This window comes from Zymoseptoria tritici, chromosome 9, assembly GCF_000219625.1.
Source record: "Zymoseptoria tritici IPO323 chromosome 9, whole genome shotgun sequence".
Lineage (NCBI taxonomy): Eukaryota > Fungi > Ascomycota > Dothideomycetes > Mycosphaerellales > Mycosphaerellaceae > Zymoseptoria > Zymoseptoria tritici.
Window position 1 is genome coordinate 1,897,021 of NC_018210.1, and position 13,837 is coordinate 1,910,857.

Below are 13,837 nucleotides of genomic sequence, written 5' to 3' on the forward strand. Positions count from 1 at the left end.
CGAGACTTAGATAGCGCTTCTACGCACGAATACGATGCGCCCCGACGCGTTCCTAACTCTCCTACAATTCCTAGGCCTCGACCGATTACGCTAGCTTAAGCAACACTAACAGCTTCGAAACTAGTATAGTTACAAGCTTAGGAGACGGTCGGAAGTCTACAGCAGAACAGGCTAGCTCGACCTAGCGAGCTATTACGTCTCCCTTCGCATTAGGCGAGCCGAATATAGAAGCAAGATGCGCGATTACCGTCTAAGGTAGAAGAGAACCGGGCATACTAGGGAACAGTGCCTTTTTGTAATACAATTTAGCTGCGCTAGGCTCCCATTTGTTTAGACCCTCGCGGATCGTCTTCTCGTACGGGCGTCTAGCATAGGCAGCATCTAGGTCCGCCGAAGACAGAATCTATTCGGAAAAGCGGTCGGTAGGTAATATTATATCCTAGTCGCAGATGTCATAGTAGTTCTTACGGATACGCCCTTTAGGCAGTGGCTCTACGAAGGGCTTTAAAGCAGCGACGCGACGACAGTCGACCGGACTATCTGCATTACGTCTAGCGTTCACAAACTCCTACACAGAATAGTTTATGTTGTCGCGCTTCTACTAAGGACCTAGTTTCGCCCTCGGCTTCTTGCGTGCCGCCGACGGCAGTCCGACAGGCGCCGGCTCGTTAGCATCTAATCTAGCGTCAGACAGCGCATCGGCGAGATCACTAGCCTCTTTCTCCTGCTCCGAGTTTAAGAATCTGTCCGGGACTACACGAGTCTGGTTTAGTCGGGCCGGCGACCGGGGGCCTACGATCTATTAGTCGTAAAGGAAGGTAAAAGTTCCGGTGCCCTACTACTTGCTGTTACGCATAGCGCGCCCGGCTTGCTATATAATAGTCCGTATGCTAGCGTTCTGCGGAAGGCGGTATTAAACGACCCGTTTAATGTTAGGCAGGTCGACGCCTAGACTAAGAGCCTTAGTCGCGAACAGGATCCGGATCTTCGAGTCTGGTTTCTAGAACTCCTTAATTACATTTGCCTGCGTTCGCCTAGCCGTCCTGCCGTAGTAGGTTCTTACTATAGCATAGATCTGGTTAATCGTTAGGCTTCTAGAGAATTAGGCATGTAGGTAGGACCGGAGGCTAGACGCTACGGTATAGATACCCGAGCGACTGTCGATAAACACTACTGTTTTCTTAATCGACTAGGGATTCGGCACGCTATTAGCTCTAGTAAGGCAATCGGTTAGATATCGAAGCGTCTTGTAGTTCCCGAGCATACTATCTAGAATAGCGCAACATCGCATAGATATCTTAGATCAGTTAATCGAATCCCGCACGACAACTGTATCGTCGTAAAAGCCGGAGGCCGTCCGATACTTGACAAGGGTGTCCGGCTCGAGAGTCGCTAAATAACTAAAGAAGCGAACACGATTAGTTAGGGTAGACTAAAGATTCTTTAGACAGGCATATTCTTTCCGAAATCCTCTATCCTCTATCCCCTACTAGTAAACCAGGTAGAACTCGTCTAATACAAAGAGGCCGAGCCTTTGCCTTACCGCTAGTTTAACTATTAGTTTTATAAACTACGACTGTATCGCCATCTTAGGAGACAATATTAGGTAGGTACACTTCCCGGAATATAGCAGCTTCCACTACTAGTCGGTAAGCTCCGCCTTAGTATTCGAGTTTAATACTAATAGTTTTCCCTTTAGACACTCGATCTTCTCGAGCTGTTCCTTACTAATCTAATTAAGTAGAAGTACTAAGATCGACATCTTCTTCTGTATTAGCGCCTATAACTAATATGCTAGACTCTTGCCTACCGAGGTAGCCGCAATCTAGACTAGGTCTTTCTTCTTGAAGAGCAGGTGCTATAGCATACGGACTTGTAGCTTTCGGGCATAATACGGATACATTAGACGGACCGCGCGCTTAGTTATGTCTACCTACTCCGCCATACTTGCAGCTTGTTATCCGTCTAGAAGCACAGGCGTTTCGACGGCATAGTTAATCTAGCGGCATACCTTATTAAACGCGCGGCGGCGCGCTATTGCAACTAGCTAGTCTAGCATATTAGCAGGCAGAGAAATAGAAGGTGTGTAGCATTCGTTAGGGGCCCCGACCTAAGCGGCTTTAACTACGTCTACATTGTAGGCATTCCTCTATACCGACTAGAATACCCGCTCTAGCAGCCGCCTAACTAACACGTCGTCTTCTTCGACCGGAATCTCTTCGGTTAGTGCTAATACTATCTTCTCTAGCTATCCTTCCCGCCGAATAAAATGCACTTTTATACTGCCCCTACATAAAATCGTCTAAAGGGCGATGTCTAATACTAACGGTTCTATAGGGTTTTGCAGACTACCCTAGAGGTCCTCGCTATTATCGAAGTTACTTAGGACGTTAGACAGACTATTACTGTCGTCGTCGTCGTCGTCGTCGACCACCCGAATGCGCTTAGGTACGCTAGCAAAAGCAGTAATTTCTGCACGCGAAAACGACTCGTCCGATCGATCCTCCTTATTAGTCGCCTTATCTAACGCATTGCCAACTTGTCCGGACTCGCTAGCGCCAAAGCTACTTAAGGTACTCGTCGCGAAAGATCGGGTTAGGTTGGAATTCAACCTAGAAAGACAAGATTTATAGCGCGGCATCCTAAAATCGGCTTTAGTTAAGTTAGGGAGCAGACAGCTGGCTATCTAATAGACAAATTTTGGTTAGCATTAGACAAAAACTGAAGGAGGAGTAGGCATTGCCGTTTCGCTATATAAACGCGTCGGTTAGACTAAAGATACGCGAAAGCCTACTCTTCGTTCGTCTAACGCGTTAGGTTAAAACAAATAGCAGGAGGTTGTAGAGCACGTTAATCTACATTAGATAACTAAGCCGGATTTTTAGATTTCATACCTGGTAATGCTGTCGTCGCCGTTAGTCGTACAGACGCGTTTAGGTGCTAACACTCTATGTTAGTGTAATTTACATATAAAGCTAACACTCTATTACCAAAAAACACCAGTTGGGCCCTTAGACTACCTACAGTAGGGCCAGGTGCTTGCACCTGATTGGCCTGATACGCGAGGTGGTCTGAGCGTCTGAGACTAATGACGCTGCCCTGGTCTCTCCCCGACTTCTTCCTGCCGGGGAACGAATCTTCCTTGTGAAGAACGTCTTTCGGGTACGTACAGCAGCGACATCTTGACATGTACACGGCACGGCGTTGGCAGTTCCCCGGACCTGTGCCTTTTCATATGCCGCGCTGACCTCCTTGCACTCGTCACCGCCATTCCTCGGTGATCCGCCACCACCGGTCAAGGAGAGCTCGCTGTGAGATTCCCTTCCTCGCAATCCGGCCTTGCGCCTTGCGAACATCCCGGCGCATCGCACCCATGTTTCTCGTCACTGTTCGACTCACACTCCCCCGCCGAGGTCACTCGGATCCGGATTTCGACATCTTCCATCACGTACGCCGAGACCGAGTCTCTGGCGATTTAGGCGAGAGCAGGGAGTTTGATGCCAACTTGAAGATTTGCCGTCGGCTGCGACACTCCGATTGGTGCAACGGCCTATACGATGTCCTCCCCCGAGGACGATTTCTCTCCACGTCGGAATTTGAACCGAAGACTTCACCACAACGAGGAGTCGAGTCAACGTCGATTCCACGGCTTAGTCCGCTCCTCCGGGTTTGAATACCATCAGAACATGCCGTCATATAAGACCGATATTCAGGCATTTGAATATACTTCTTACACTGTGCCAATCGGATTCATTGGCAAGAAGGCGTGCATGCCGCACGCTCGTCGTCGCTGGCAGCAACAACCGATGAAATGCCTGCCTTTCAGCCCTAGAAGATCCGATGCTGGCCCTCGTGAGCGCACCGAGGATTACACAGATCTTTCATCTTTGGCTCGGGCTTTGAGGGTGACAGAGCTGTACAAGCATATCTCCCGCACCTACAACCAGTTGACTGACATGAGCAGTAAGCAAAGGCAAAAGTGCTGTACTCCAATCGCGGCTATACAACGACACGATTGCGCATAGACCGAGGAGCAAGCGTTACGTAGCTCGTTCAGTCGTCATTCCTCGCGTCAAAGATATCAAATAATTGCAACGAACACTGCACGGGTATCTCGCCGATCTCCGACCACACGCCATCCGCGAGCAGAGGTTTGCTGCCTACAGGACTTTTCACCCTTCCAAGCAGGGAACACCAAGTCTCCTTCGATCGCTCTCCAGACACGATTCTTAACCTTCTTGGCCAGCATTGCCTTGTACAGTCGATCTTCACTTTTCAATCCTATCCAAAGCATCGGCCTTCGCCTAGACCTGTCACCCATCGTCGGCTCAGCGCCCTAATTTGACAGTGGATCTCACGGATGTTCGGGCCTGTCATTACCTAGCAAGGCCACGTGCGGACCACACCCATGCACGAAGTCCGCAGTGACGAGGTGTTTAACATTTGGCGACTTCAGAAACTCCAATAATCTGCTGGAGATCGCAGAATCTGCGCATGTATTCGCGGAAGGACAAAGGTTCAGTTTATGGTCGTCTGTGACTTCGCGATGACCATCAGAGCGAAGGTTTTGCAAGCTTGACATCGCTGAAGCAGTCTTTCCGGATATCTCTCGTTCGCTTCGTCATGCTTGATTGCTGACGCTCCTCGATCTCGCGATCCGAGCGCTAGCTCTTTTCAAGATCATCACGTTGGCCATGCAGCCTTATGATGCCAGTGATGCACTGTAGAAGAAGCGACTAGGAGGCTTGGGTGTATAGAATGCGCACTGTCCTTCACAGCCAAGACTGTGGCCACAACGAACAGGGATCAGCTACTGGCCGAGGACAGTTCTCGGGCTTGTGCCTCGTCTCGCGGTCGTCTTCGCCTACTGTTGCCAGTCGATCATGACATGAAGCCGCGAGCGCGGGTCTAGAGAGCATCATCAGAGAGCCATACGGAGTGACGGACTGGTGTCTTGGCACTCATATCATCAAGTCACTCGGCCTAGGTCTCGGACGGGCGGCTCATTGTAGCTTTCACGATGGCACAGACGAGTTCCGGCTTGTTCGAATACTGCCATGTCCACGCCGGTGTCATACTTCTCTTCAATTTCATCTCCCACAACCAACTCAAGCCATCGGCCGCAAAACATCAATCTCACCCTCCCGCTTCCTAACCTGCATCTTCGTCGCAGGATTCGCAATCATCGACCCTTCGAACTTGAGATCCGGCAGTCGTTCTTGACCTGACCCAAATCTCCACTCGTATTCGATGAGTAAGAAGCAAACAATGATTTTCATCTCGTTGGATGCGAAGAATCGCCCAGGACAGGCGTGGACGCCATGACCGAAGCCGAGGTGATCTACGGAGGTTGAGACGAATTGATGTTGGTTTTCCTCGCCGGGTCGCTCGCGCATTTTGAGATATCGCCAGGCGTCGAAGGTCGAGGGATGAGCGTAGATGTTGTTGTCGCGTGTTCCGCTGTCGATGAAGATTGAGTAGCTGTTCTTTGGGAGGACTGCTGTATGTTAGTCGCCGGATGCTGCTTGCGGCTGCGTGGATGGGTGACATACCTGTGCCGTCTGACAACACAACGGCCTTCTCGGCGACTCTGCCCATTGCCACTATAGAAGTTCAGCAGCTGTACGAAGGAGCATTCGAGGTTCAACAAACTTACTGCTAGACAAAGGAAAGTATCTCTGACACTCCTTCATAAACGAGTCAAGTAACTTCATCTTATAAAACGCACTCATCGACCACCCATCACTCCTCAAAACCTTGACCATCTCCTCTCGCAGCGGCAGCTGAATCTCTGGATGCTCGCAACTAGCCACCAAACACCGCATAACCATCTCAGTCGTCGTGTGAATGGCCGCCATGGACAGAGCCAATTGCGTCTCGACGAGGAACATCTGACGACCCTTTGCCATTTCCATCGTCCAAGAAAAGACGTCCGGCAGCGACTTCGGCGGCGCACCTGCCGCAATCGCCGCCTCGCGGATCTTCAAGCGCTTTTCAACCTGCGGCTCCGCCAAACGCTGGGCAGCTCGAAGCTCCGCCTTAGCATTTCGAGACTCCGGTAAAAATCGATGAGCAATCGGACGAAGAATCGCAGGAAAGCCGCGCAGTCTGTTCACAGCCTGATTGACAGAAATCGTATAGCGCGTTGAGATGCCCAACCACTCTTCATCGCGTGCGAGTTCTTTGCCGCCAAAGATGCGACTCGATACGCGGCCTACGACATTGTAGATGAACGTCCTCACCTCTACGTCCGACCAGTCTTTCGCATCGCCCAGCCATGGACGTATGGCGCAGTCTGCCTCCTCGACGAGATCCTCTGTAACGAGACCTAGACTCTGAGTGAGCTTGGCCTGCACCACGTCTCGAAGGATACCATTCGATGACTTGAAGAGCTCGCGGAAGGGTTCCATTCCCGGCAACTGCGCATGGAAGTCGACGTCGCCGACGCGGGTGAAGCTCATGTCGGGGTTGTTTCGCAGCTCGTGCGCGAATCGATTTGGCAGGATGATTTTGTATCCGGCGCTGGTGAAGACTTGGAATGGGCCATTGGTCGTTTCGAGCCCTTTGGCGGTGAGTTCTGTCTCGCGCGTGGCGAAGATGGATGGATCTGGACGCGAGGATTTGGTTTTTTGATCGTCGAGCTCGATGACGGGTATGCCTGGGTAGGGTCTTTGTACGTCGATGAGCTTGTAGTAGATGAGAGCTAGAAGGAAGGCGCCGGCAATGATCTGGAAGAGAAGCGGAATATCTAGCATTGCTTTGAACACTCCCGTGGACGCCATGATTGAGAAGGTGGATGGTTCGAATTGGTGTAGAGCTCATCAAGCAAAGGTGTCGGTGTGATGTCCACCATCTTCTCCGAGGTGCACCTGATCGTTTTGAACCACATCTCCGCATCGTGTTCCTGTGGTAGCCTGTCCAGCGTAGCTAGGATGCCCTGTCCAGTTCGATAGGCATCCGGACAAGGCGACCTACTCTGAACTCGGTGTCCTCAGATCGGAGGTCGTCGCCGACATAATTCCGCTGCTAACATTGGTGGGAGATTCCCGGCCATCACTGGTAACGGCAAAGGCACCCAGCATCATCCAGAGCCGATCATGTCGTGTATCTCCGCGAATCTGGGTAACGGCCTGTAGACAGAGTTGTGAGTCCTGGAGCGGTGTATGTTGACCTCTCACGACTGACGGTGAGATCTGTCTCCAAAGACACTCACATCAATTGTTCAAAAATGAACGCATGCTCAAGCGAGCGCGGGGTCATGAATGCAGTCAATGTTTTTGTTCCAATCCGTCGTTGTGCTGTCTGTGGTGATGTCAAATCCGAGCTAGCGTGGAAATCTGACAGTAATGGGCAAAAAGAATCGCACGCTCCATAATCCCCATTGTCTCATACCGCCGCCGCCACGTGTATTCCAATACCGCCACCTCATGGTCTGAAGTTCTCTGCCCGATTTCTCGGCTGAAGGATTCCTCAGAAGCTCAAGGCCGCACGCAGCAATCGCTCGTTGCCGAAGCGAGTGGACGACCACCACAAGGCTCGAACTGAGCACATGACGTCGGAGTGGAAAGGTACCAGAAGTGGGGGGAACGTGTTCTCCTACTTGAGCCATTACAGCTGATGTCACGTGAGAGAATTGAGCAATATATAGGTACACTGATGCTGTTGTCTTCCTCCATTCACGATGAGCACTGTCAGACTGCACGACAGCACTCAAGATCTGATGAGCTGTTCAAGAGCATGCCTCTGTATCAATACCACAATCCATGTACACTAATGCCTCAACTGCGGACACCTCCAACGCCATCGCTGTTGACGCCAATACCACGGATCTCATCCTCCTGTATGCTAGACGACCTACTCATATCCCAAACGCAATCTTCATCCTTTCGTAAACATAGAAACTCGTAGCCACCATGGGCACAACTTTGACATATCCAATGCCGAGTCCCACATAAAAGCCACGCCATCCTCGCTCCTGTAGAATGCTGCGCCCGACCTCGATCATCGTAAGTCTGTGCCCGTCGCCTACCACTCCACCGACTTGCATTCTCCTGCGAACGACCTCGAATGGGTAGCTGACGGTTTGGCTCACGAATCCAGCGATGGCTCCAGTGGCCAGCTCCGCCCATGCTCGTAGTGGAGCGGGTTTGCCAGGCGCTAATTGTCGTTGCGAGCGCTCGGAGAGAGGAAGCACGGTATATGGCGCAAGCTTGGGCAGTCGCATCATATCTCCGGCCGAATCGTGCGTCAGGAATGATGCTCCTGCGTATGGTATCATGCCCCATAATGTTGGTGTGAAGCCGCGATAGAAGTTCCCCAGACCCGTTGAAGGCGTGGCCTTTTGCACAATGGTCTGCGTGGCTTCGATCGTAGCTGCGGCCGTGGAAGGAAGTCCGGCAGTCACTGTACGAACAGGCGCAGCAGCGGGAGGACGCTCATTGTATATTATACCACATATATCACGCACGCCAACTCTTTTCGTAGACTTGGTCTCCCATGCCAGTCGCACGCGAATAACCTCCAAAGGATACGTGCAGAAAACAGAGACGATCCCGGCAAGAGATCCCGCCGCGAACCGTCGAGCGTGCGTTTCCTGCTCTTTACTGGGTATCACTACGGCTCTTATCTGTTCGTAGGTCAAGAACTTGATCCCACCGTAAGGGAAAATCCTAAGAAGTGTAGCACTGTGGCCTCGGAACAGTCCTCTGGTTCCGTTCGCGCTGTAGATGTCCCTGATCGCTCGCACTGCGCCTGCCCATGTTCCCGTGTACTTTTGGAACTGCGGGTTGTTGGCTTGGAAGAGGATCTTCACTCGGTCCAGTGGCGCAACGACAGTCTTCGCAGCACAGGCTGCTAGTCCACCCGCTGTCCCACTGCGTACGACGTATTCCCAGCTCTGCTTGGGCACTTTGTGCTCGCTCTTGGAGTTCAACGGGAGTATGCTGGAGTGGTCGGTGGGGCATATGGCGGCTTGGCTGTTGGCGGACGCGGACCGTGTGGTGTCCGTCATCTCATGTGGTTCGTGGGGCGTTGTGTTTGACGTGACATGGCCGGCATGCCCTTCGAAGATGCTTGTCATCGATCGCAAGCACCTGGCTGCGGGGATGTGTGGTTTCCGAACTACTCAAGAGCGTGCAATGAGCGACATCGGGTGCTGTCCGTCCGTGGTGGGGAGGGGATGAGACTGGGTGTGTCCTGTATGGAGGAGGGAGTGCGGCGGCTTCACTGCGGACTCGAGGTGGCAAGATGGTAGGACCTGAGGGCTGGATAGGTATGCTGTTCGTCGAAGTGCAATGTCGGGAACCGCGTGCGTTGTGTGAGGGAAATGTGTAGTAATAATACAGATGCTCGTGATTGCTTGCGGACCATCGTCACTCGGCATGCTCGGCTCTTCGCGCTGCTTTTGCCGATGAAAGCCGGGTCCAGCTCTCCTCATCGTCCCGGTCGACTCCACGCTTCGGATCCGATCGAACAAAGGGAGTCTTACTCATACACTGCGCTTCTACATGAGCTCTCCGATCTTGTGGGAGAACCATGACCGAAGTGTGGTATTGATTGACATTCCTCGATCCATTGCGGCGGCGCAGGGCAGCCATGATCATCCTTGTTCCGATTCTCTTCTATCTACTGAGCCTTCGACACGGCCATTTGTGACGAATGAGCCCAAGACGGCTGCAGCGAAAGCAAAGCTAGTGCAGAATACTACCGATGCAGGTATTGACTTGGAGTATCAGGGAATCATACAGGCGGCACTGCGAGATGTGAACGATAACTACAAGGGCGATTGGTGTCTTCCTCGCCCTTTCGTTGTACCATCTACGGTCAATGGACCCGGAGAGAAAAGAAAGCATTGTGTGGGAGATGATTTGACTAATAGTAATGCTGTGGTGCAGGCCATCGAACCGGAGCTACCTCACGATCTTCTGGCCTCGTGCGACTCCATCTCACGCTCGACCGCGAGCTGTCAGGAATGCCCAGATGACGATCCGTCCTTCCACTCCAATTGCTACTCATCAACCCAAAGTATTGAGATCCAGCACGTTCCCGAAGATGGCGAACGCAACGTACACTCCTTCCGCATCCCACTCAAAGCGACCTTCTCCCTCTCCGCCTGCTCCTCGTCGCAATCATTCATGAACGGCATCCGAAACCAAGCCCAAACCCACTCCACCCGGCGACACTTCGACATAATACTGCTCGACCCACCATGGCCAAATCGTTCAGTCAAACGCGCTCGCAAGTCTCCGGGTTCAAGCTATGCGACTTCGAGTTCCCTCCACGACATATATCAGCTCCTTGCAGGCATGGATCTGGACATGCTGATGTCCGAGGAATGTCTTGTGGGCATTTGGATCACGAATAAATCTAGAATCAGGGATCTTGTTTTGGGAGATGATGGTGTGTTTGCCATGTGGGGATTGAGGTTAGAGGAGGAGTGGATTTGGGTGAAGACTACGAGTGGTGGGGAGCCTGTTACTCCGATTGACTCTGTGTGGAGGAAGCCATATGAGACGCTGTTGATAGGACGTAAAGGGCGGGAGGTGGGAGAGGCACCAAAGCGCAGGGTTATCATCAGTGTGCCTGATCTGCACTCACGCAAGCCGTGTTTGAAACTCCTCCTGGAACCCATGGCTCCTCGTTCGGATGGCTGTCGGGTACTGGAGGTCTTTGCGAGGCATCTAGTGGCTGGGTGGTGGAGCTGGGGGAATGAATGTATCAAGTTCAATTGGGATGGATATTGGCGGGCTCCAGTAGGGAACCGACGTGACGAGTCGCGGACATGTCGGCGGCGGCCTTCGGAAGCTGAATGCGCTTCTCAACTATCACAGCCAGCGGATTGCGAACGCCCAGCGGATGAATCGCAGTCAGCTTGATCTTCACGGAGGACGGCCGATCAACGAGCTCAAGATGCACTCCAATCGCTGTGGAAGAGAATTCATGACGAACTGACTCAAGCAGCACCCTGGGTTACTTGTTGGGTGTCTTTCACTGGCAGATAGAGTGCTTTCATATCGGCTATCGACGATTCACTGCCCTCACTCCCTCGGCACCCAATCCTTCCACGTCGCCTCCCTGGCCTTCATATAATCCCGACTTTTAATGCTCTGCCTCAACCCATACAACCCCGCAAACGGCCACATCTCCCTCACCCTCTGCGTCCAAGACCTGCTTTCCCTCGCCTTTCGTTCCGCCTCGACATCCACGCGCACCTTTTCATACACGGTCGGCAGCGTCGTGGCGTGGTACTTCTCTCGCAGTCCATTGTACCAGTCTTGGTCAAAGTCTTTCCAGAAGTCTGTTTCGTTGAAGTAGGTTTGCGCATATAGCCACTTCATGCCGCCCAGTTCTTGGAGGGTTTCTTCGATGGCACGATTTGTTTTGATGAATGATTCTGATGTTTGGGGAGGAGGGGAGCGGCCCCAAAGCCCGATGTTGAGTAATTGTTCTGGTTCGACTTTGTCCGCTTGGAAATGAGGGTGCATCGTCTTGCCAGTGCTCTGCCTGAGCGGGCATAACCACAGCGGCCAAATTCCCGTCAATCGGTCCATCCTCTCGACGAACTCGGTTGCGGTGTGGTATGGAAGAGCTAGATCTTGCACGATCATCTGTTCGGATCGTCCGCTGGAGTGCAATGCGTTGTAGAGCATTCGCGTGTGGAGGAAGTCGTCCAGAAACCAACGTGTCGTTCGATTGAATGGAAACTTCATGTACTCGAAGGCCCCCTTGCCGACCCAGAACCCGCCGCGGTCGTAGCGGAAGAGGTATTCGGGCAGGGGAACTGCTTCTGAGGTTGGCTCACTAGAGCGCGAGATTTTGTCTTGGACGTGGAGGTAGAACCAAGGATCCTTCGCATCACTGAATCGTTGGATGGGAAAGGTGGAAGTGTCGGTCATCTTGCCTGTTACAATCGCTCCACTGGTCAGGGAGAACATGATCCCGTCAACGTAGTCAAAATCATCAGGCCTGGAGGTAAAGTCCTGAAGCTTCTCAATCGCGTCCTGCATGCTGACGACCGGGTGGTAGGTCGTCTCAACGAATTTGGTCGCAGTGTGAAGATTCTGCAACTCGACCATTGTTGTGACCCCCATTGTACCGACTGCACCTGCGGCACCGCGGAAGAGATCTTCACGCTCGCTTTCGGATAATGTGACGACTTCACCCGTGGCGAGGACCATCTCCACCGATTTGAGAGTGCGGTCGAAGAAGCCATGTTTGAAGGAGCTGCTCTCCCCTGAGGTTCCGCTGTAGCCACCGCCGACTGTAATTCCTGGGAACTCCATGACGACGGGAGGGACCAGGCCATGCTTGAGTAGCTCTTCTACTAGTCGGTCCATCGGCACGCTATGGTTGAAGCGTCAGCTATGCCTCAGATACCAAGTATAAGGACAGACTGGGACCTCTGCGTAGCGTCCAAAAAATTGAGCTTCATTGCAGAAATTCCGCTCTTCTATTCTTACTTCGGTTCAACCAGCGCCGTCTTGTTGACAGTATCCACCTTGACAACATGATTCAATCTGCTTGTATCCACCAGCTTTTTGGGGTCCTTGCTATTCTTCCTCGTCGAGTTCGTCGAGCCATGTGCTATCCTGAACTTCTCTTTACGGTCGTAGAAATCACGCACTCTAGCAGCGATGCTGGCCACTTCGCGATTGTGAGCTTCGAGGGTCGTGGGAGCGGTTCCTCCATGTTGTATTGGCCGGAATGATGGTGACGAGCTGGAGAGCTGTCTCGTGGCGGACAATCGACGTGACGGACAAGGCTTCTGGCGCGGGAGCTCCAGCGATGTTCTCCGCGATGTCCATTGGGAACAGAACCTTGCTATGATCTGGGATTGCGTCGGTAAGGCATCCTGCTGTGCGAAGCATAGACTTGGAGCACTTTTCGCAATGCCATTGAGTCGCTTCATGGAGCGGGCATTGCTCATTGCGGTGATGTCGGGAAGTATGCTCAACCAAAAAAAGTCTGGCTGGCTGACAAGACAGGAACGAGATGCCCAAAGCAATGGATGCAGAAATGTAGACATCACGTCCATCGACATAATGTCGATATGCGGGAGCAGCTCCGGCGAGCGGCCCGTACTCCGCTGACAGGCGAGTCTCGTCTTCATCCTCCCTACTCACATTCGCCGGACCGGCTCAGATCTGCTGGTGATGGCTTCCATTATGCTGGACCGCCACGAGTCCCACGAGGTCTGTTGCCAATTTGAAGACGAACGACTGGCAGCAGGGAACTGATCACATAGAGCCCCGTCGCCTCGATCCAGAATGGCGCGCTTCTCTTGTGGTCACGAGGACTCCAGACCACTTCTGTGACCGCCATGCAAACGCAATGGCCGGTGCAGTGATGTGAACGAAGCATGTGACAGAAGCGCGAGGAAGCAGGTCGACTTGCACGTGCAGGAGGTGATCCAGGCCGCATGTGCGGACGACACGACTAAGCTTCACGGCTAACGAGCGTCGCTGTTGAGGTTGAGGTCCACGGTTCGAAATGATACTTGATCTGTCTGCATCTGTGCTTTGTTGAGCATGGCAGGTCTAGACCTGCTCCAATCCGCGTCGGATGAGGCCAGGCCATGGATGTTGTCGGCTTTCACCGCCAGACGACTTTCGTTCACCCACTGCCGAAAGATGCCCCTTGTCCTCGAAGCAAAACTTAGAGTCGACATGAGATTCTTCCACCACTCACCATCCGTCGAGAGCTCCCTATCGTGCGGGCTAACTGATGACACGAGTCTAGCATGATCATCCCGCCATCGCAGGCGTCGGTCTGCATGACAGGCCATTGCCACAGGCTCGCACGGTGCGGATACCCTATGAATGGACATTCTCGTTTGCAG

At 52.6% G+C, this 13,837-nt stretch overlaps 4 protein-coding genes across 4 annotated transcripts; 1 reads left to right on the forward strand and 3 right to left on the reverse strand.

Moving 5' to 3' along the window:
* Nucleotides 1-5,108: 5,108 nt before the first annotated feature.
* On the reverse strand, nucleotides 5,109-6,755 carry CYP-11 (putative P450 monooxygenase; the record flags this gene model as incomplete). The annotated part of the gene is made up of 3 exons (XM_003849535.1): nucleotides 5,109-5,497; nucleotides 5,553-5,603; nucleotides 5,657-6,755. 3 exons carry the CDS (start codon nucleotides 6,753-6,755, stop codon nucleotides 5,109-5,111), a joined length of 1,539 nt encoding a protein of 512 aa, XP_003849583.1.
* Nucleotides 6,756-7,858: 1,103 nt separating this feature from the next.
* On the reverse strand, nucleotides 7,859-9,010 carry MYCGRDRAFT_87633 (uncharacterized protein; the record flags this gene model as incomplete). Its single annotated transcript, XM_003849534.1, has 2 exons — nucleotides 7,859-8,338; nucleotides 8,414-9,010. 2 exons carry the CDS (start codon nucleotides 9,008-9,010, stop codon nucleotides 7,859-7,861), a joined length of 1,077 nt encoding a protein of 358 aa, XP_003849582.1.
* A 496-nt stretch (nucleotides 9,011-9,506) lies between these two features.
* Nucleotides 9,507-10,874, forward strand: MYCGRDRAFT_75907 (uncharacterized protein; the record flags this gene model as incomplete). Its single annotated transcript, XM_003849480.1, has 1 exon — nucleotides 9,507-10,874. The coding sequence occupies one exon, from the start codon at nucleotides 9,507-9,509 to the stop codon at nucleotides 10,872-10,874; it is 1,368 nt and encodes a 455-aa protein (XP_003849528.1).
* A 162-nt stretch (nucleotides 10,875-11,036) lies between these two features.
* Nucleotides 11,037-12,966, reverse strand: MYCGRDRAFT_75909 (uncharacterized protein; the record flags this gene model as incomplete). The annotated part of the gene is made up of 2 exons (XM_003849533.1): nucleotides 11,037-12,342; nucleotides 12,459-12,966. 2 exons carry the CDS (start codon nucleotides 12,923-12,925, stop codon nucleotides 11,037-11,039), a joined length of 1,773 nt encoding a protein of 590 aa, XP_003849581.1.
* Between the last annotated feature and the right edge of the window lie 871 nt (nucleotides 12,967-13,837).